General features: G+C 42.6%; 2 protein-coding genes across 3 annotated transcripts; both read right to left on the reverse strand.

Moving 5' to 3' along the window:
- Positions 1-1,076: 1,076 nt before the first annotated feature.
- eef1db (eukaryotic translation elongation factor 1 delta b (guanine nucleotide exchange protein)) lies at positions 1,077-12,610 on the reverse strand. 2 transcript variants are annotated; one of them, XM_070832757.1, is made up of 9 exons: positions 12,521-12,610; positions 6,611-6,728; positions 6,148-6,219; positions 4,438-4,500; positions 4,026-4,107; positions 3,051-3,163; positions 2,757-2,969; positions 2,459-2,653; positions 1,077-1,209 (listed from the first exon to the last, which is right to left on the reverse strand). In XM_070832757.1, the coding sequence occupies exons 2-9, from the start codon at positions 6,722-6,724 to the stop codon at positions 1,171-1,173; spliced, it is 891 nt and encodes a 296-aa protein (XP_070688858.1). In that variant the 5' UTR covers positions 6,725-6,728; positions 12,521-12,610; the 3' UTR covers positions 1,077-1,170. The 2 variants fall into 2 exon arrangements, with proteins under 2 accessions (XP_070688858.1, XP_070688859.1); XM_070832758.1 differs by lacking the exon at positions 4,438-4,500.
- A 1,010-nt stretch (positions 12,611-13,620) lies between these two features.
- On the reverse strand, positions 13,621-20,343 carry pycr3 (pyrroline-5-carboxylate reductase 3). Its single transcript, XM_070832269.1, has 7 exons — positions 19,508-20,343; positions 17,480-17,573; positions 17,330-17,394; positions 16,089-16,268; positions 15,776-15,988; positions 14,849-14,941; positions 13,621-14,701 (listed from the first exon to the last, which is right to left on the reverse strand). The coding sequence occupies exons 1-7, from the start codon at positions 19,952-19,954 to the stop codon at positions 14,498-14,500; spliced, it is 1,296 nt and encodes a 431-aa protein (XP_070688370.1). The 5' UTR covers positions 19,955-20,343; the 3' UTR covers positions 13,621-14,497.
- Between the last annotated feature and the right edge of the window lie 287 nt (positions 20,344-20,630).

Raw genomic sequence — 20,630 nt, forward strand, 5'->3', positions numbered from 1 at the left:
GAGATTTTTTCTTCCCATGTTTAGGTTTAATTTTCTTCCTGTTTCCACAATGTTAGAGCTGCTTTGTATTTTCTGTGTTCAATAATGTGACTCTGGTCCTTCTCCTTCCTTTTAAGGTGAACTTTTCTCTTCACTTGTCCCACGATGCACGTCTGCTCTTCCTCTTTGCATTGACACCCAGAGGAGTCCATCTCCAGCACGGGGTGAAGACCAGCTTCAGTCAGCCTCTCAGGTCAGTGACTTTGTTTTATTTAGAAAAATGACTCCAACTACAGCCCCTCTTATCTCAGGTGTTCCACTAAATAAGTAGAGATTTCAGTGACGAAAGGCCAATCATGTTTCAGCACTTTGATTAGATTAACTGAAATAAGGCACAAAGAGCCTTTAATTGCATGAATAGAAACAAGAGTGAAGGCAAAGGACTAAATATGTAAAGATGATGAATCAGTAATCAAAAGTTAATTCTCATTGTAGTCAAATGTATAAATGTGATTCTAATTTGTTTTATGAACCTTTGATCTAGTTTTCTGTACTGTATTTATTATAGTCCAGCCGTGCAGATGAGTTTGGCTTCATTTGTCATCCCAAAACTACAGAGGTAAATACTCCCGACTCCCATAGCCTTTATAAAGGGCAGCAGGGGACGACTCCACAGGGTCCAAACAGGAGTCTGATTGATTTATTACCTCAATAGACACTTTCCTGATGAGTTTATGGTCTCAGGCAACAGTTTTAAGTCTTGTTCAATACAGCATGATGAGCGTTTAGTAAATTATGGTCCAGCGTAGAGTTAAACAGATGATAAAGCAGGGTTTGCTTTAGGATGAGGGAAACTTCTGAACTTTCACAGGACCAAACTCGAGCCTACATCCACTTCTTATATACAGTCTAAGTTGGCACCATAACAAAATTAGTGTTTAAATGGTACATTTTGATTTTGTGAGCACTACAAACTCTTTTCTCCTGTTGCATTGAGGTGGAAGCAACAAATTAAACTAAAACTCTCTAAGTGTGAACTGGTCCCTGAAACAAGACTAAACTTTTATTTTCCCTTTTCTACCAATCAGACAGCGGCATCAGTGCAAGAGTTTGGATTTTATTATCATTAACCGTTGACACAATCAGCAGAGAGACGAGGCGTGACAAAAGACAGACGGAGACACACTGGAATCAGATCTTGTTGAAAGCTGCTACGTCGACACTCTGGACCTGAAACAGACAGGAGACACTTGGGTGAGTTTAAAGGTTAAGGTTTAATATCTGATGCTGCTCATGTGGGAGTCCTTCATTTTGAATTCTTGAATATCATTGGGTCTCAAGAGTTTGGTCTATATAAATAAAGATTTATTCAAGATTGAACCCAAGATTTCTAGAGCAACAGTAGCAGGTTTATTCTCTTGGCTCCCTCACATCTCAGGACATGTTCTATGATTTAAGACTTCTCTCAAACTGTTTGACCTACACTCTGAGCTTCTGTTTCACCCTCCTTTTCACTAATATTGGCAGCCCTGTGCTCTTAAACCTTTACCCTGGCTTCCACTTACTGATAGAGAAGACTTTAAAGTGCTGCTGCTGGTTTATAAATCTCTCAGGCAAAAACTCTTTTTATCTCCTCGGAGTATTAAACCCTACGATCTTTGGGAAACAGTCAGCTGGTAGAAGCTCGAGTCAGAACCGAACAAGGTGAAGCTGCTTATTTACGAACATCCTGATGATCTCAAATGCACCTTAAAACCATATGGTCACATTTAAAACTCTTCCTCTCATATGACTCTTAATTAGAGTGGTTTTTCTAACTATTTAATTTATTCTATGTAACTTATTCTGTCTATTTCTTTTTATACCTAATTGTTTTAAATGTCATTCTACTGTGAAACACTTTTCAAATGTGTTGCATTAATAAAGCTGTTTAATAAACACCTGTCATACAACAGTCCTGTGAAAGATTATTCCCAAGACTGCTTTAGTTTGGGTTTAGTGTTCTTATTACTGCATCCTGGGAGCTGAGTGCAGTCTAGCTGTCATTTCTTAAGATGTCTGAGGAGTGACGATAGAAGCATGTTTAAATTGAGCCTTTCAGTTAGAGAGTTTAACTGCTTCTTTGGCCAAAACTCACCAAATGATCAACCACTGTGGTCACTAGAGCTGCAACAATTAGTCGTCAACTATTACGTTTGATAAAACGTTTAATTGATTAAGAAAAAATATTTCTGAATTCTTCGATTTCAGCTTCTGAAATGTGAATATTTTCTGGTTTCTTCACTCCTCTGACAGAAAGCTGAATATCTTTGGCTTGTGGACAAAACAAGACATTTGAGTTTTGGTAAAACATTTTCTGGACCTAACGACTAATCGTAGTGGTCACAACGACTGAATAACAGCTAATTGTTAGCACGGACAGAGTAACAGACAACATTTAAACTGTGTGACGTAAAGAGGTGTACCGCACAGTACTTACATAGTCTTCAAACTTGGTAATTTCCTCCTCCAGCATGTCTGTTCCCACCTTGTCGTCCTCCACCACACATGCGATCTGGAGCTTCTTGATGCCGTAACCCACAGGAACCAGCTTGGACATGCCCCATAACAGGCCGTCAGCCTGCACCGAGCGCACGCACTCCTCCAGCTTACCCATGTCGGTTTCATCGTCCCACTGGGAAAAGGCAGCGGAGGAGAGGTGATGGGCGTCAGTCTCAGACTTAAACAACAAAAAGCATTAAAGCCGTTTCTTCTCCGTGGTTCTGGAGCAGACTTACAGGTTTGACATCCAATAGGATGGAAGACTTGGCGATGATGCTCGGCTTCTTGGCCTTCTTCTCTGCGTACGCTTTCAATCTCTCCTCTTTGAGTTTCTCTGCCTCTTCATCGTCATCACTCCCAAACAGGTCAATATCATCATCATCCTCCTCCTCCTCCTGTTCTTCATCTTCTTTAACCGGGGCGCTGGACTTCTGCTGGACGGAGGTGCCCTGAACGAGTGAAAGTATTCATGAACTGGACCTCAACTGAAGAAATAAAAACACAAGATGACCGACTGAGGAAAAGCTCACATTTGTGTAGCGGACTGACGGAGTGGGAGCCGGGGTTACAGCCACAGCAGATTTTTCCAGAACTGTTACCCGACACTCCAGTTTGGAAAGTGCAGCGCTCAAGCCATCCACCACTAAACGAACAAGAGCACAGTCAGAGAGTCTTACATGACGTGTGGAGAAATAAAAACCTGCAGTGACACATCATGGTAGGAAAGTCTTGTGTATAAAAAATTTAAAAAAAAAGGAACACAAGTGCATCAACAATCACGTTTTCTAGATGACAGACTGAGACAACTGCTTTGGATAACAGAGGTAAGATGATAAGACACAGAATATTTAATTAATCTACTTCAGGTTTAAATAATTGATTAATCCTTGAAGTCCTTTCTCAAATTAAAATCACTAAATATTTGCCAGTTACAGCTTCTCAAACATGAAGGTTATTTTCCCCAATTTCTATCATTTAAGATCAAATCTTTGGTTTATTAGCAACATTAAAAAACAATATAAGATTAATAATAACTTAGTTAGGGCTCAGGTAAATGGACAATGACCATTTGTCTTTCTTAAAATTAATAGACCGAACAGTTATTTAACTTTAAAAGCACAATTTAGTTGATTAGGGCTCCGGGAAATTATGCTTTTAGTATTTTTATTAATTAACTTTTTCAATAACAATAAAGAAAATAAAGAGGGATGACCATTACAAGTTTCCAAAACCAGGTAGGTCATCTAGCAATCGCTCACTTTGACTGAACAACAGTTATTACAATGAGATGGAGGATAAACTTGTATTTTTTACTTGTATTAGAGAAGCTGGAACCCACAAATGTTTACTCAAAGTAGCTGCTTGTCAAAGTAATTCCGTCAGCACTATATTTGATTGCTCTATTAATACCCACATAGTGCCTGAGGATGCTAAAATAGCCTTCACACAGGAAAAAAAACAACAAAATGCATTAATATTTGATCAAAGCCGACAAACAAACCCACCTTTGTGTAAGCACTGGTTCTCCAGCTCCAGGCTCTTGATGCGGGCGATGAGTTCCGTTTGATCGGCTCCAACGCTGCTGCTCTGCACAGTGAAAGACAAAGACAGAAGGAAACCGGCGCGGCTTAGAGAGTGACGGCAACATCTAACGGCCAAACCAGAATATTAGTCCTTGCATCAAACCCAGGACTACTGAGGAGACCCCACATGTGAACACGCAACACACAGCCAGCACCCATCTACAGCCAGGCCACGGCAGCAGAAACACAGGAGCTGTAGATGGAGCCTGAAATGTAGCTTTAGGTGGGGGGCAGCAGCACTCCACACAAACGGATTTAAAAGCCGACTAAAGGTTGAGCACTAATAAACGCAGGAAGGTGCTTCCAGGGACACACGAGGGTTGGTGGCACTTACAAGCTGGGACTGTTGGCTCGCTGAAGGTTGACCAGACCCTCTGTTGCACAGTGTAGTCTTCAGCTGGGGGAGGGAGGGGATTTCAAGCATGAAAACAAAAAAAAAAAAGGGAAGAAGGAAGGAGGAACAGAGCTGAATGAAGTAAACGCAGAAGGAGTTCTACTGAGGAGTGCAAAAGAAGGAAAACAGGTCAACCCAAAAGAATCACCGTAGAGCTGAGAGGTTAAAGGAAGATCACAGAAAGGCAGCGACATCCACCCACACCCGTCTCTCTGTGGAGTAATGTTTGGACGGCTTCAGCCCAGTGCCAGGCTTCTACTTTAAGTACTGGAAGCTCGAATATGTCAAGCGAATCGTAATCATGTTCAGATCAGTAGAAACGCCTCAGACCAAAGATCTTCCTACTTAATGAGATTAATTATTTGTCTTCAATCGTGTGTTTTTTGGGGTGTCAGAAAATGGTTTGAGTTCCAGGGCTGAGACAGAAAGTAAAATTAACACCGTGCTGCATTACAGAGAAATAAAATCGTAATAATGAGCCTTTGAAATCTGAATCTTAAACTTCGGTATGAAGCGAGCTGCTTGTTAACAGTGATGCTGGTGGTAAAACAGGTAATGATGCTGAATGTGCTGGAACAAGACTGAACATTTTGTTAATTTATTTCAACACAGAACACACAACTTCTTTTTTTTTTTTTTTTTCTGTGACCGACCAATGAAAACTTAGCGAAGTCTCTTCTCATCGACCAACTGTTTGGTGTACAATTAGGGGGCAGCCCTACAGATTACATGTTCCATATCCTAAAAGGTGCCGTTGCCCTTATTACCAACAGCCATAACATGTCATGATTAAAAGGAAGAGAAAAGTAACTGGTCTTAAAGTTTCCCAACAGACAATGTTGTGTTGTATTTCATGTTCTTGGCACTGAGAGGCCAATAAAAAGCATTGACACAATACAGACTAGAGGGTTTTTAAGGGTTTTTGGCTGAATATGGGTTTGTTAAGACGAGAATTTTATGATCTACAAATCTGTAAGCAGGGGAACATAAACAGAACACTTACACAAGTTGCGACAGGCTAAATGAAAAGGAGAAGATTTGATTTTTAGAGAAGAAATCATTATTCCAATGCCTTAGATCCTGTTTTATTTCTAAATGTTCCTACTTTGTGGTGAAGGAATCACATACCTGGACGACTACATTACTCAGATGCACTCAGCAGACACTCAATCAGAAAACTACGGCGTCATTTGAAGTTTCTTTTACAGTGTTTTCTCAGATCAGATCCTCAGCCCATAAAATAGTGTCACAAGCAAGGAAAATGTTAATGCAGATATGTTTTATCCCTTCTGAGCAGATTTTTTCCAGTGGTAGCGTTCTTAATGTTCCACAGTCATTTCCCAGTGAGGTTGGAGATGTGGAAAAGGAGCGGCGTACAGATACAACCGTCAGCATGTGTGACCCTGGCTCACTGGTGGCTGCAGCTCGTCAAGATACTCTCGTCAAACTGTAATCACCGTTTATGGAGTACAGCATAGCCTGTCTTTACACGTGTCCCGTTATCGTGGACGTTTCAAAAGCAGCGTGCTGTGTACTGTGGGTCAAATGTGACCTCGACTGCTTGGGCTACAAGTGCAGCGCTCGAGTCAAAGTGGAAAATGTGAGATAAGAGGCAGATACAGCACATTTACAGACACAGCATGTACTTACTCCTGCTAGAGATTTCTGGATATTCTCTCGGGCTCGAGCAATATCTTGCAGAATGGTGTTAGCTCCGACATCCTTGAAGAAAATCAACAAAAGTCCACAGATTCAATGTGCAATGTGTCTCTGTTAGATGGGTTATGTCAGTCTTGTACATTTGCCTTCTCCTCCATTCATCACATGGCTTTTATGCGCAGTGTGGATAGATTGCATCAAGATTTAAAAACTGTGGGTCTGACAAAAGAATGAAGTCTGAAATCTTGTTCTTCCTACAAACATGTGAAGTAATGTAATATGTTGTAAAAAAAATAATAAGTAAAATGTAGATTAGATTCATACATTAGATTTTTTTTGGAAAACACATTTGGTACTGGTAGAAGCAGAACTTCAAGAATTAACAAAAACATTGCAGGAGCAACAGCTTCAATGAAAAGGTGAGCTAAAGCCCAGAGGAAGTGTTGCTGGGTACCTGTATTGGTTGCGAGGAACCGTTCATGCGCTCGTAGAAGCATCTTTCTGCTTCGTCGTAGCGAGGTTTGTCAAACCAGATCTTCTCCTGCACCAGGAAGTCCGCTGAACTCATGGTGCTACAGGGGAGAGAGCAAGGAAGGACAAGAGAGGGATGTATGAACAGGACACAGGAGGTCAGGGAAAAAGGAAAAGAACAATCTGTATTACTTCTACTAATCTTACTTAGAATCACTTCATGTGCGATTTACTGGCACAATTTTAGATTTGATAGCTGCAAAATCATAACGGCTTATTAAATGTATTCTTCTACCTGCACTCCCCACAAATAAACCACCCCAACGCAACTATGAAAAAAAATTAATTAAAAAAAAAAAGCTTTAAATGGAGCCGAGTTGGCAAAACACAACGATGGTTCATACAAACAACAGTCATTCAGGAAAATTTAAAAGACCATGAGGAATGAAGAATCACCGAACCAAGATGAATGAGAAAATAATTAGATGATCAGGGAAAAACAAAATGTCCACTCATTCAAAAAAGAAAAAGATAAAAGAAAAGAAAGGGAAGTCACATGGTTACAAAGAGAAACACAATGACAGATTAAACTGAAACATCTGGAGCAGCTCCATTCTCCCGGTTTGGTCATACTTGTCCCTCAGTGGGGTCGTGGAGGCAGCTGATGCCGCTCCCGCCCTCCGACCCTTCTTCGCCACCACAGCTTCAGTCCCACTGTAACCATGGAAACGGCTCTCCGCAGCATCATACCGCCACTTGTCCAGCCACACCGGCTCGCTGTCCGGGTGAATGAAGTAGCAGACTCCAGCGCCGGACACTTCCTCCTTCTCTGGGACCTCCGCTGGCTCCTCCTCCTCCTGGATAGGGAGCAGAGCGTGGAAGACTTCTGCTTTGCCCTGAGGGACCACCCGTTTTTCCTCCACCACCGCTTCCTCTTCTTCTTCCTCCTCCTCCTCCACAAGGCTTTGAGGGTGGTCGCTAGTTCTGGAAGTGGAGGTGCAGCTGGACCGTTTGGAGGAGTTGTTACTGTAGAGATTCTGGTAGAAAGCTGCTTCGGCGCGGTCGTACAGTGGTTTCTCCAGCCACACATCTCTAAGCAGCTCCACAGGCATGCAGGGCAGTCCGTTAATCGACTGCCGATTGGTCGGCGTGACAGCTGCTTGTTGGATGACGGGGGTTGCGGGAGTCGGGGCTAGAGATTGATATCCTTCATCTGGTGTTCTGGGTGTGATGGAGCGGTTCGGCTGGGATGGGAGGTCCAGAGAGTTAGGAACGGCCAGCTGCATGGACTGTTCAACAAAGCGGCATTCAGCTTGGTCAAAGGTCGTCTTGTTCGCCCACACGCCCTGGACAACATGGTGGCAGGCCACCTGATCGCCATGGTGGCACACCGGTGCTGAGGAAGATGGAGCCACGGTGGATGGAGAGTTTGAGTGTTTGCCTCGTGCCGGCGGTGACCGGTTGGACTGGGTGGTCCCATTGGAGGAGCTAGCCAACCAGCACTGGTAGAGGCTCTCAGCTCGCTCGTAGACGCTGCGCTCAAACCACACATTAGCACACTCAGACTGCAGGCCCATCAGCCCGGCACGGGGGTCAGGTACTAGGCTGGTCATTTTGTCTGGCTTCTCCTCATTCTTGGGCTTACTGTCGACCCTCTCCTCGGGGCGACTCTCAGGATTGGCGGAACGTTTCTTGCGGCGGCGGCTTTTCCCACTGCGCTTCCCATCTCCGTTCAAGCTGCCGCTCTCTGGGGATGACGACGCCGTCTCTCCATTTCTCTGCCCTGCTTCAGCCTTGTTCCGACACCCCAGTGCTGGGTTTGCGGACCGGTCCACCTGACAATGGCTGGGAGGCTGATCATGCTCCGACTGATCCAGTGCAGAGCACTGGGAGATCTTCTTAGACATCATCTTTGATCCGTAGCAGGAAAAAAAAAAAAAGAGAATAACAGGTACAGGCTTTTTGATTAGTTAGAGACGCAGGAAGGTTGAGACACATAGGGATTGATGTGTTCGACTCAGCACTACAAATGAATCTTTCACCATGATGTACAGCAGTATGTACGATGATACACTACAAAATAGGGTCAACAAATCAGTCCCAGAGAAATGCAAAACGCATGCAGGAAATTAGAGGAAAACCATGCAGATGAAGTAAAATTTCGAATGAATGGAGTCTACACATTTATGATTTGTCAAGAGTCAGGAGCATCCAGAGTAAAGTACAGCAGACATTGAATGCTGAAGCTGGGAGAGCATCCAGCTAAGCTCATATCATACAAACTCAAGAATGTACGTAGGTGCTAGAAAATGAGCGCAGCCTTTCATGATTCTGAGCCTAAATGCCAGTTGGAGATCATCATAAGTGAAGTCAAAAGCACAGAAATATCAGTATGAGTTGCAGCTTTGCCAGCTACTCAGTGATTTCCCAACCAAACCACTGATTTACACTAGGGCTGCAACCAGCAATTATGTTCATTCATACAGATTAATCTGTAGATTACTGTCTCAATTAATCATTTGATCTACAAAACAGTGAGAAAAGCCTGTTACAATATCAAGTGTTTTGTTCCAACACTTCAAAACCCAAAAACGTTAAATTTACTTTAATGTAAGACCAAGCAAAGCTGCAAGTAGTCCTCACATTCAAGTACCTTTCACATGTTTCCGTACAAAATTACTTAAATGATTAACTACATTTTCTGTCAAATAATCAATTGTATAATACACACTTACAAATAAATCCTTGTAAATACCCAACACTGCTTGGAAAGACGTTACAGGTCTACAGTTGTGACAACATGTATTTCTGATTTTAACTGAGACTAAAATATGTATGAAAACATGAGCACAGAGCGGTTAAAGCTTATTAAGCCAGATGGAAAGTGTCACTCCTTTGTGCTCAGTGACGCAGTAGCTTTCTGCAGTGTTATATAGATATATAGAAGTGTGCTCATCCTGTATATTCTGTGTATACTAATGCAGTTAGCATTAACTGTGCTGTTTGATTATGACTTTCATAAGATGATAACACTTAAATTAGAGCCATTTTTCATTATAAATGGTTTACAGAAAAATTTAATTCACGTCAAACTAAAAGAAAAAAGACTTGACAGATCTCGACACGATGACATGAGAGCATGCAAACACGGTGCAACATGTCTGTAACATAATACTTAATGACACTGACTTAAAGCAAAAGTCACATGCTGATGAGCTGCATGCTCATGCAAACAAACGATTCATTCAGTAGATACTGAGGTTGCAGTCTGTCACACACTGTGCAAGCCATGCCGTGTTGATGACGCTACATTATTCTGGCGGAATACAGGAAATGCATTCCCTTAAGTGTTTCACCATGTGGATGTTAGTAATATTGCTACTGAAGAACGCTGACACACCTCTAAAAGGGCTTTCGACACTGTTCTGGGAAGGCATTTCCTGGTTCATGAGACAATCTTATTCAAGCTCTGAACTCACCTTCCTCGGTAAAAGGTGCTGAGCTTAAACTAGTATCAGAAGTCAAATGCTCAACACGTTCTTTTCATCCAGTTAACCGCAAGCCATTGAAAAAGAAATTGAACAATCACCACCTTGCGAAGCAATGAAAGTGATACAGAAGGGTATAACTACGGACAAAAGGGCAAAACACAACTGAAACAAGGTACATCATGTCAGCGTTATTAGTAATACTCACTTGTCAAATTCTGAATGCAAGATGAGAGGAAAGAAGCTACGTGTTAAAGAGTTCTCTAAATAAATACCTCAACATGAAAGTCTGCCTTCTTACTTTTGCTCTCTTTTAGTCTTGGATGTATGATGAAGACTTGTATTACAAATCGAAAGGCTTTGATCGTAAGCAGGAACTTCAAGAAACAACTTGGATGCATCCCAAAGCTTCCCCCCCCCTTTATTTGCTCTTCTCTTTAAACGAAGGGCACAAGGGAGAGTTTATTTAACGCATCCTCATCACAAATAATCATTTGCTGTTAAAGCAGTCCGATCAAAATCCTTTACGATCATCAAAATCAAGAATGTATGGGAGTTTTCAGTACCCACCCCTTGTGATGCATCCGTTAATACTTTGACATCTCTTCCCTGTCTGTGGCACTCAAACATGTTCGTACTGAGATCTTTGAAAGAGGGATCACCAATATTTCACTTCCAGAAAGATTAAATAAAGTCCTACAGCAGCTGGGCACAGTGAGATTTTACTGCGACGGGAGGATACAAAAGACTATTTTAAGCAGCATATTAATTCACATTTGGCGCTCTCGTGAGTATTTCTGGCAGCATGATGGTGAACACGGGCTCGGCTAAAAATAAACTACAGCGTCCGTGTTAATCGTACGGAGGGAGCATGTCACTCAGTTCAGCGGAGGGGTTGATTGATCTAGGGCTGTGCGATGTGACCAAAAATCAATACATATCAGGGTGCAGCATGCTTTCTGTAAACTCAGTGAATGATGGAAAGGTCTAGTTCTTGACAAATTAAAGGTAGACACTCATATCTGATTCAAGTCTCCTGCAGCGTCTGAGTCTGGGCTTTGTTTTGAGCACTCGACTATACTTTTGCATGTCTCTCTTCTTGTGTAGCTGGTAAAATAAGTTAGCGGTGTTAGTGAGGCCTGTCTGCAGCATGACGGGCAAAGTATGGCTCCCCTCTTTTTCAATACGAACTCTTCTGTGTTGCCTACACGCAAATGCCCTGCCTGCATCCGTGCTGTACGGAAGAAACGCAAAATGATGTCAAGGTAAACGACAGAGCATAAACTAAATAAACCTTTTTCTATCATCGCACAGCCCAGCACTGATCTGATTTAATAGTTTTTGGACAACAGTGGACCTCTGTGGCACAGATTTGACACATCTGGCTTTGGATACATAGGCAGTGCTTATTAGCATCGTCACATCACTGTCGGTTTTTGATGATAATACAGAAAAATAAAAATATATCACCAGCTTTACCTTTTAAATTCAGTGAATATCCCCATGTCGTCGTGATTTGGGAGGGTTGCCTCAAATAACCAATGTTTAAACTATCCAGTGTCCTATTTGCATTGCATTTGAATACTGCAGGCAAATATTATTTACTTTGGCATTATTGACCCTCTAGTGAGCAGTTTACCTGCCTCATAAAGAAGGTCAATTGAGGTCAGATGCATTAGGAAGCTGGCTACACCCAAGCCAGTGTGATTCAGCAAAGCAGAAGCTGAACTTACCACTTCTACACAGCCCACTAATATCTAATTAATATTAATTTAACCTAAAATAACATCCACAGCCTCTCCACACCACCAAGCCTTCCTCAGCCTCAAACCTGGAAGCACCAGCTTTTGTTCATGGAGACAACAAGAGGACTTAAGCACTTTCACTGAGAGGTCACCAAGTGTGTAAAGTCATGAGGAGAAGCTTGTGGTGCCGGATGCTGCAGGACAAAAGACAGGCAGGTGCAGGTGTCACCCTAAACAAGCAGGGCTGCCATCACCCAAAGGTGCGCCCTGCTAACCTCAACATTAGCCACCTTTCATCATCTTCAAGGGGCTCCTAGCTAGCAGCGTGTTAGCATTCAACTTGGCGACAAAAATATAAGAGTGGTTTATTGTAAAAAAAAAATGTGAGTCTACGGCGTTAGTTTTTCTATTTTGACGTTTATATAAAATGTCAGTGCGGAACAGCGGCCGCTGAAGCCGGTGGGAGGCCGGCGAGGACGCCGCTCAGGCGGCGTTAGCACTAGCAAGAAGCCCCGTCCAGCTAGCCGTGAGCTAGCATCGGCTAACACGACTCCCAGCTGCCGGTAAACCGACGAATATCCACTAATTTCCCCCCAAATGTCCCTTTAATGAGCCCCAGCACTGACCCACAGACTGTCAGTCAGCGTTAACGGTACTTACTGCTGTGCTTTTTTGTCGTGTCGCTGTGAGATCAGAGGCCGGCGGATAAAACGTGTGCGTCTCCAGCAGAGAGTGAAGAGGAGGAGGAGGAGGAGGAGGAGGAAGAGGAGGAGGAGGAAGCAAGGAGCAGCAGAGGGTGTGTGATCTTAGAGGGTGGGGGAGGCTATCACTCATCAATGATTCATGATGCCTTGTGTTAAACCTCATGCATGTTGCTGCCTCTTGGTGTTGGTGAAACCAGATGTGACCTCTAAGGGTCATTTACTTTGAAGGACTTTGTCCCAGTGTGATGTGAGTGGAAATCAAGAAGCTTGATCATTTACTTCACTTTCACTTCTTGTGCTCACTAAGCATCATCTTGTACTGAACTGGACAATATTATAACATAATATAGTCTTAAGATTAGCTCATGAGCTCTTATGTCATCTAGGAGGCTATAAAAGATGTTTAATGTTTGTCTCCTATTATTGTACAATAATACTTTTTAATCTGTTTGGTACATTATCATTAAGTGTTGAGTCAGTGGCAGACAATCTTCCACCACAGCGTCTTTACTCTTTATTCTTTATTATATGTTGGATAAGGATGTAAAACTAATTTCCCCGTATCCTAAACCAGTCAGTGACAAAGCAGAAAGACTTTTATCATCTATGAATAGAAATAAAATTATCTTTCCGTCTCAGATTTACTAATCTTAAATCTATGTTTTGAGGCCTTTGTTGTTTTTGCTCATGGAAGCACGACGATCACAAAATGTGTGAAAGTCAGTGAAACAGTTCTGGAGACTTCAATCATATCACCTGATCTTCATCAGCAGAAGTTCATGATGACCAGCTCAAAACCTCAACTGGACCTTGTGGTCAGTTTAGATTATTTTAATCTTAACAAACATTAGATGTCTGGTCAATAAATAAAAACACAAAAAAAACAGTGAGAAACACCCATCGATTTCTTGAAACTACTCGTTTAGTCTGAACAGTCCGACATCCCCAAATACTTAGTTTGTACAGATATAAAACTGAGAACACACAGACTGAGAAGCTACAACCAGATGTTTAGTAAAATAACTTGCTGCCATTCAGTGTGAATTTAGTCTGTTTTCTATCTTCCTCTTGCTTCTGCTCACTGAGAATTTAAGCGTCCAAAAGGTCAGATGATGGCCGACTTTCAAACCTCGGCTTACTTCCAACAAAACAAGGCACTGCACAAAAGGGAGCTGGTTCACATGACACTTTATGAAAACCAATTCTACACACTTGGCATCATGGATTCATGAGTATTTATCTCAACATTGTGTTTTACACAAAGCCAGCGGCTAGAAGTTAACTACACCAGAGGCAGAAACTATCAGCTGCTGCAAAACCAGAGGATCAATTATCCCAAATTTAAGTTTTACGCTTCATTCGGTCAAATATTAAATACTATATTTTTAATAGAATTAAATACATCCGCACACTCCACATTACATGCACAGAATAACCCAATCATGGCTAATTAGGCATTACTCCAAACCTGCACTTTATACAAGCTGCTTCTTGGACTGATTAATAGATGAAGTCTATTTATTTCTGTCCCCAAGAAATGTGACCAAAATAGAACTTCTAAGCACCTTTGCACAACTATGGGTTCAATCAAATGTACACTTGCATTAAGCCCGAATCAGAAAAGACTGGGTTATTGGTGTGCATGAAAAAAAGTAACCACTTTCTCAAATAAACCACAGCGGTCATGATCAAATAATTTACTCGTCAGTGTCCATGTCAAGATTAAGACATTATTACCTTGTTGGTGACAACAAATCTCTCTGACATAAAAAACAAACACGACGTATGAACTGCACTTGTTTAAGGGAACATAAACAGGGAAAGGATTGAATTAAAAACGTGAAAAGTCCTGTTTGTGATCGGCTGAACCAAAAGCTCAGTTTGCCGTTTGGCTTGAATTAAGTCCATTGAGTGGGTATTAAAAAGGCAGCCATCATTTCCTGGATCCTGCAGCCGACTTTCGGCCGAGCTCCCTGGCTCTCTCCGTGGCAGACTCCACGGCGCTCATGGTGGACGCCCTCACGCCGCCCTGCTCCAGGGTGTGGAGCCCGTAGATGGTTGTTCCTCCCGGGGTGCAGACCTCAGAGCGGAGCTGAGCTGGATGCTTCCCAGAGTCCCGCAACAATCTCCCAGCACCCTGCAATGGGTGGAATATAAACCAAGTTAGTGATGGCGGGTTCGAATATTGTGCTTGTGTACATGAAGCGAGAAAGAGTCAAGTGTTTTTAGTAATATTTAAGACGCTGATGTTGCTACAGTGACACAGAAGAGACCAGAGACTGACCAGAACAGTTTGAGATGCGATGCTGTGTGCCAGAGCACTGGGCATTCCCATTTTAACAGCTCCTTCTGCCAGCGCTTCAGCAAACAGATACACCTGCACAGACGGATCACATGCATCAGAATCAAAAGGGGCTCAAAGACCTTTTTCTGGCTGGTCCATAAATAGACACACACACACACACACACACACACACACACACACACACACACACACACACACTGATGATTTTACGTTAATGCAAAGTAAACTAGTCCTTAAGGAGCTGTTCTGATGCTCCTCTGAAACTTAACCTAAACAGCTCCTCCACCACAGGCACCATCATTGTTGGATGTGTGTCTGTAAAGAGTCGTTACTTTACTGAAGCTGACTGAGGATTTAAAGTGGACCAACAGCCACTGATGATTTTAGTTTGTATTCTGTCTCAGTAAAACATGAAAAGGAAGAATATGTCTGCAATGTTTTATTTTAACCAAGTCTACTTTTACTTGATTTTTGCTACTTCTTATTTTATTTATTCTGTTTTCATTAAATGTATCTTCCATTCTACACTATGTGTTCTGTGTTATGGTTTTAATTAGTATTTATGTTCATTTGATGTCTGTTTCATGGAAAGCACACGTGTAATTTCCTTGTTGTAAAGCCCTTTGTGACGCATTTCATGTATGAAAGGTGCTGTACAAAGAAAATGGAGAGGTGCTATATGAGTGGATTTGGTTCCTTAAGAGTGTTTAAGATTGTTTTGACTAGATGCATTAATACTCTGTGGTAATGTGGTGCACGTAGAGTTAACAATAATGTGCCTTGACAATAAAAGCAGATTTAATCTTCCTTGTGTTTATGCAACATCAGGAACTTTAAAGTCTGTAAAAGCTGACTCTCATGTTGAAGTGAAGAACAAACCAAAGCGAACAATCCTTGGACACTCACAAAAGCGACTCCGCTCCCGCTCAGCCCAGTGTGGATGTCAATCCAGGCCTCAGGCCCCTCCTCCACCAAACCACAGCGGTGCAACAAGGAGCGAAGCAGAGCTCCATCCTCCGCTTTTGCATGGGATCCCCGTGCAAACAGGAGGGCCCCCTCCTGGACTAAACATGGGAGATTTGGCATCAGCCTGATGGCAACCGAATTCTCTGGCAAGAGCTTGGAATTGGAAGAAAAACGAGAACATTACTCATCTTTGAATCACTACAGAACCACCATTCAGTTTAAAAAAACATTATACACGGGCCAGAGCACTCACATCCTCCAGCGTTGCAAGTGTTACTCCTGCTGCGACAGACACAACAATGTGCCGGTCAGTGACGTGCTGTGAGATCTCATTGAGAACTAGTGGAACCAGGTGAGGTTTGACTGCTACAAAAACCACATCCGACCCACAGACCACCTCCACGTTGGAGTGAGTCACGGCAATCCCGAGCTCCTGAAAGCCAACGGAAGGGGGTGTTACTGACCCATATCTGCACCTGCATGTTGAAACGCTCACACAAAAATGACTCCGTGCCCCCAGATAAAGAGGAGTTATCTTATATAAGTAGAATGAATTGATTCATCGTATTCATTCATGTCCTGATGCTACGGCGGCCTGCTGAGGTGCTCTCATACTAAATGAAAATAAAAAATCACAGCGGTTAGATTGTTATAAATGTAACAGCGTCTGGGTTAGAGCTGCCTCTCTGATAACAGACTAATTATGATTTTCAAGCAAACACACTCTGGTTCTAGCTTCACAGTGTAAATGTGACATCCTCAGATTACGGACAGTTTGTCATGCAAAACAATTAATTGAGGAAACTGGTGTTTTGGTTGGTTGTGTTGACAGTGAACTACCTAAAGATATCTTTGGGTTTGGGACTGTTGGTCGACTTGAAGAAGCAGCTGGCACACACTACTTTGACGTGACAGCAATTATACCTGCATTTTTCACTATTTCAAACGTTATAATCACAAAACAATCATTTTAAAAAGTTGTCTGATTGATTAATGATGAAAATTAATTAAAGTTAGACACAGCCCTGATTTTGTCAGTTTAATAAAGTTTCATTTTTGGACTAAGAAAGCCGCCCACCTCTGAGCCAGATTCTGTTCAAGGTCCGCCTGGTACTTGCTCATCCTCAATTTTGAATTCTTTAATCACTGAGACTCTTAATTCGAGAGTTTGGCCTTGATTTGCTCTTTATAACACTTGTTGAATTTGCGCTCTAAATAAAGATGATTATTGACTGACAAATTGACAACATGAACTGCTAATTGCTGTGCAGGAGTTACTACTTTGTATCCTGAAATTACCATATTGTGTGCACACATTAAAAAAACAATGTGGACACCTACAGGAAACAGAAAGTCAGCATTACAATGGTTTGGTTTGCAAGACAACTTTCCATTCACAAGGAACCTGATCTTAGAAACAGTAACCATGATGCTAAACTACTTGCTGCTCTGCAACCCAATCCATCCTGCTGACAGATAAGGAGGAAAAGGTACCTGAAAGCGTCCCTGGTTCCTGGAGGATGGTGCACTCACTTTGACGTTCACAGGAAGAACATTTCCTTTAACGGGAGGAAACAAAGAGACGGTTAACTCCTTTTACTTGAAACCTCTCTGCTCTGTTGCAACAGCTTTCTGCCGACTCACCAGCCAGGATGCCTTTAGCGATGCCGTAGGCCATGTTCCCTGCGCCGATGAAACCGATCTTCAGCTGCGAGTCCATCTCAGGGTCCATTTTGATCTGAAGAAAAGACGAGAACAGAGTTGAGTGGAAACAACAACACGTTACATTACAGGGGTGTGAACCACAATACTACACACCAGTAACAATGGTAACACACATTATCACACATGTACATCACCATTGTGTTATAAACAATTATACTGCAAGACAATTAATGCTGCAATGATCCCTCAGTTCATCGATAGAAACTGAAACTGTTTTTCAAGCAAATACGCCAAAAAAAATCCACTATTTCCATCAACTCAACTGTGAGGAGTTGATGCTTCTTTATCATAAATAATCTTACAATTAATATCTTTGGGTTTTAGACTGTTGCATCGCTTTCTCCACTAATTCTCTAATATTTTATAGACAAACCGCGAAGACTGATGGCAGCAATAAAGTTTTAGTTGTATCTTTTGCAGACCACTGAGACAAAATAATAATAATGTGCACAATCTTAGCTTTTTAAACAGTAAAGCAGCAGCATGTAAAAAAAAAAAAAAAAGCTGAATCGCCATGAAGAAACACCCAAAGACTGTCTGAAGTACAGGAGAGAGACATGCTTGCCTCATTCAAGATTATCAGAACCAAAAACATTAGTTTCTGTACTATACTATGTATAGTATATACATGGAGCCAGACACGGCTGGTTTCAGTGCATCAACACCTTGTAGAGACACAGGGACGTGTTGTGACGGTCGACTGTGTTTAAATTGACACAAGAAACCAGATTACAGTGAGAAATCAGGTTAAGACAAAAAAAAAAAAAAAAAAAAATCAGATAGCATATTAAATCCTGGTTGACAGTTGGTCAGTAATCAGATTTCTCCCCCTTCCCTCCCCTTCCCTCCCCCCTGTCGCTGCTGCCAAAGCATAGTCGCCCTGTCCTGGGTTGTTCTGCCATGCAGCTGCATCCTTAACCCAGTTAACAGTTTACGGGGGAGAGAAAGCTGGTCGTCTACAGCAGAGACACAGAGCAAGTCTGTCGGTTAATTTCTCCCTTGAGCTCGTAACCTGATGATGTTTCAGAGAGCATGTTACTGCAAACAGTCGGGAGCAGTCAACGTCCCTGAAACACACCTCCAGCATCAACACAGAGCAAATGGACCAAAAACTATTTTAGCATGTTGAAAACCCAAACATTTGCTTGCTCCAGCTCGTCAAAGAGAGTTTCTGCTTTCCTATTTTACGGTTGTAGATGGATTATATTTGGATTTCTGCTGTCAGGTGTCTCGTGTGGCTCTGACAGCTCGTGATGAGCATTTTAGAAAACTCAAAAGAAAAAAGAAAAACCCCACAGATGAAACTATAGACGTATAGAAATGGCAACAATGGTGCTGCTGGGGCAAATTACTGTCCTCACTCCAGTTTTATTAGGGCCAAGACAAAACCAATGCAGTCCAGAAATCCTTCATTCATGAATGTTTGAATGTCGAAAAGGTGCCGATTCAACTTTAAAGTCATTTTGGAGGCTCTAGTTCATTCTTTTTCTGGAAAATACTTTCTTTCATGCAGAAGCAATGATTACTAGAAGTGTTGTGAATCTCATGTGCAGATTCTCCCTTGAAAAAGAGCTTTTGAGCTTTTGAGCCCACTGAAGCGCTGCAGAAGTGTTTCTAATATCTAGTCTAGCCTCCCTGCTGTAAATGGGGAGGGCAGAATATATTAGAAACACCTTTCAATACAGCAAAAGCCAAACATCACTGCAATGAAGGCAGGTTTTTTATTATTATTATTATTATTATTATTATTACAGGGCTGCTGAGTTTCACTGCATTGTTTCCAGTTAGATGTGCTTGAATAAATGAGTGCATGTCAGAGCAGGCACACAGCTGGAGGGGGTGTGGATGGATGGATGGATGCATGCATCTATAGACAACACACGAAAGAAATGACACTGGTGTGATCTCATGACAGACTACACATCGCAGCCACGGTGTCACCCCTACAATTAAATCCAGGTTCTGAGAGGAATTGTCCGGGCAGGGCTGCGGCCAGTGCAGCACGGATGCTTCTCCATCCGAGTCCTCTGTCACCTCATCATTCCGGTCAGAGTTGACCCCAGCTCCGACCAGAGGGTGCCTGGACTCCATGATAGCTACCATCGTCTTCTCGTACCGCCACCAGCCCTGTATTTTGGTCGGCGCCGGGGAGTCGGGCTCCCTCTTGCACTTGTAATACGCACTTTTGAGAAGTTTCCAGCGAAACTTTAACTGGTCCACAGATCTGTGGTAACCAGCCGCTGTCATCCTCCTGTGCGCAACCTTGAAGAGTTTGTTATTCCTCACTTTCCTACCGTCTAAGCACTTCTTCATGTCCAGCTCCTTGAGGATTTCCAGAAACAATTCCGTCTCCTTCACGTCCCAGTTCTGCTTCTTGATACCGGAGTCGTCCATTGTTTGTAGCGGCGTAGCCTCGTTAGCTCGTCGGCTAGCGAGCGTTAGCCCAACGGTAGAATGTCCACACGGCTAGGATGCTAATTAGGTGCTAGCATGACTGATGCCGCGCCGTTTCTAGCTTTTTTAAAAAATTAGCTCTGTTTAAACCTACATGTCGTGAAAACTGTGGCGTTGAAATGCTTTTTTAAAAAAAAATCCTGCAGAGAAAACTAGCCCCGCTGCCGCATCTAGCTAGGGACAGCTAGAAAATAATCCAGGACAGATTAGATTAGAAATACAATGCACGTGTTTCTTGTTGACTGGACAACCATAAAATAACACGGAGTGACATAAACACGATGTCAGGCGATGCTTTTGGAAAAACACCGGCTGACCCTGGTGGGTGGAGATTTATTCACCTGGTGTTTCTCAGATTTGCTGATGTCCAAGGTTTTGTAAAGCTCAAACTGTGGCTTAATTCAGCCGGTCTGTCGGGTCGGATACACGCGGAGGATCCACAAAACATCCAGTGGAGCTCCGGTGAACTATCGATGCGTTTGTTTCTCACTCCTGCGCTGCACAGCCAACCGGGCGGCGCTTTCAGCATCCTCTGCCGCACATTCCGCACACGATCCCGCACATTTTTCCCCACCACCAACAACACCAAACCACCGTGTAATCCGTGACTTAAATC

The sequence above is a fragment of the Pempheris klunzingeri genome, chromosome 6, assembly GCF_042242105.1.
Source record: "Pempheris klunzingeri isolate RE-2024b chromosome 6, fPemKlu1.hap1, whole genome shotgun sequence".
NCBI classification, from domain to species: Eukaryota; Metazoa; Chordata; class Actinopteri; order Acropomatiformes; family Pempheridae; genus Pempheris; species Pempheris klunzingeri.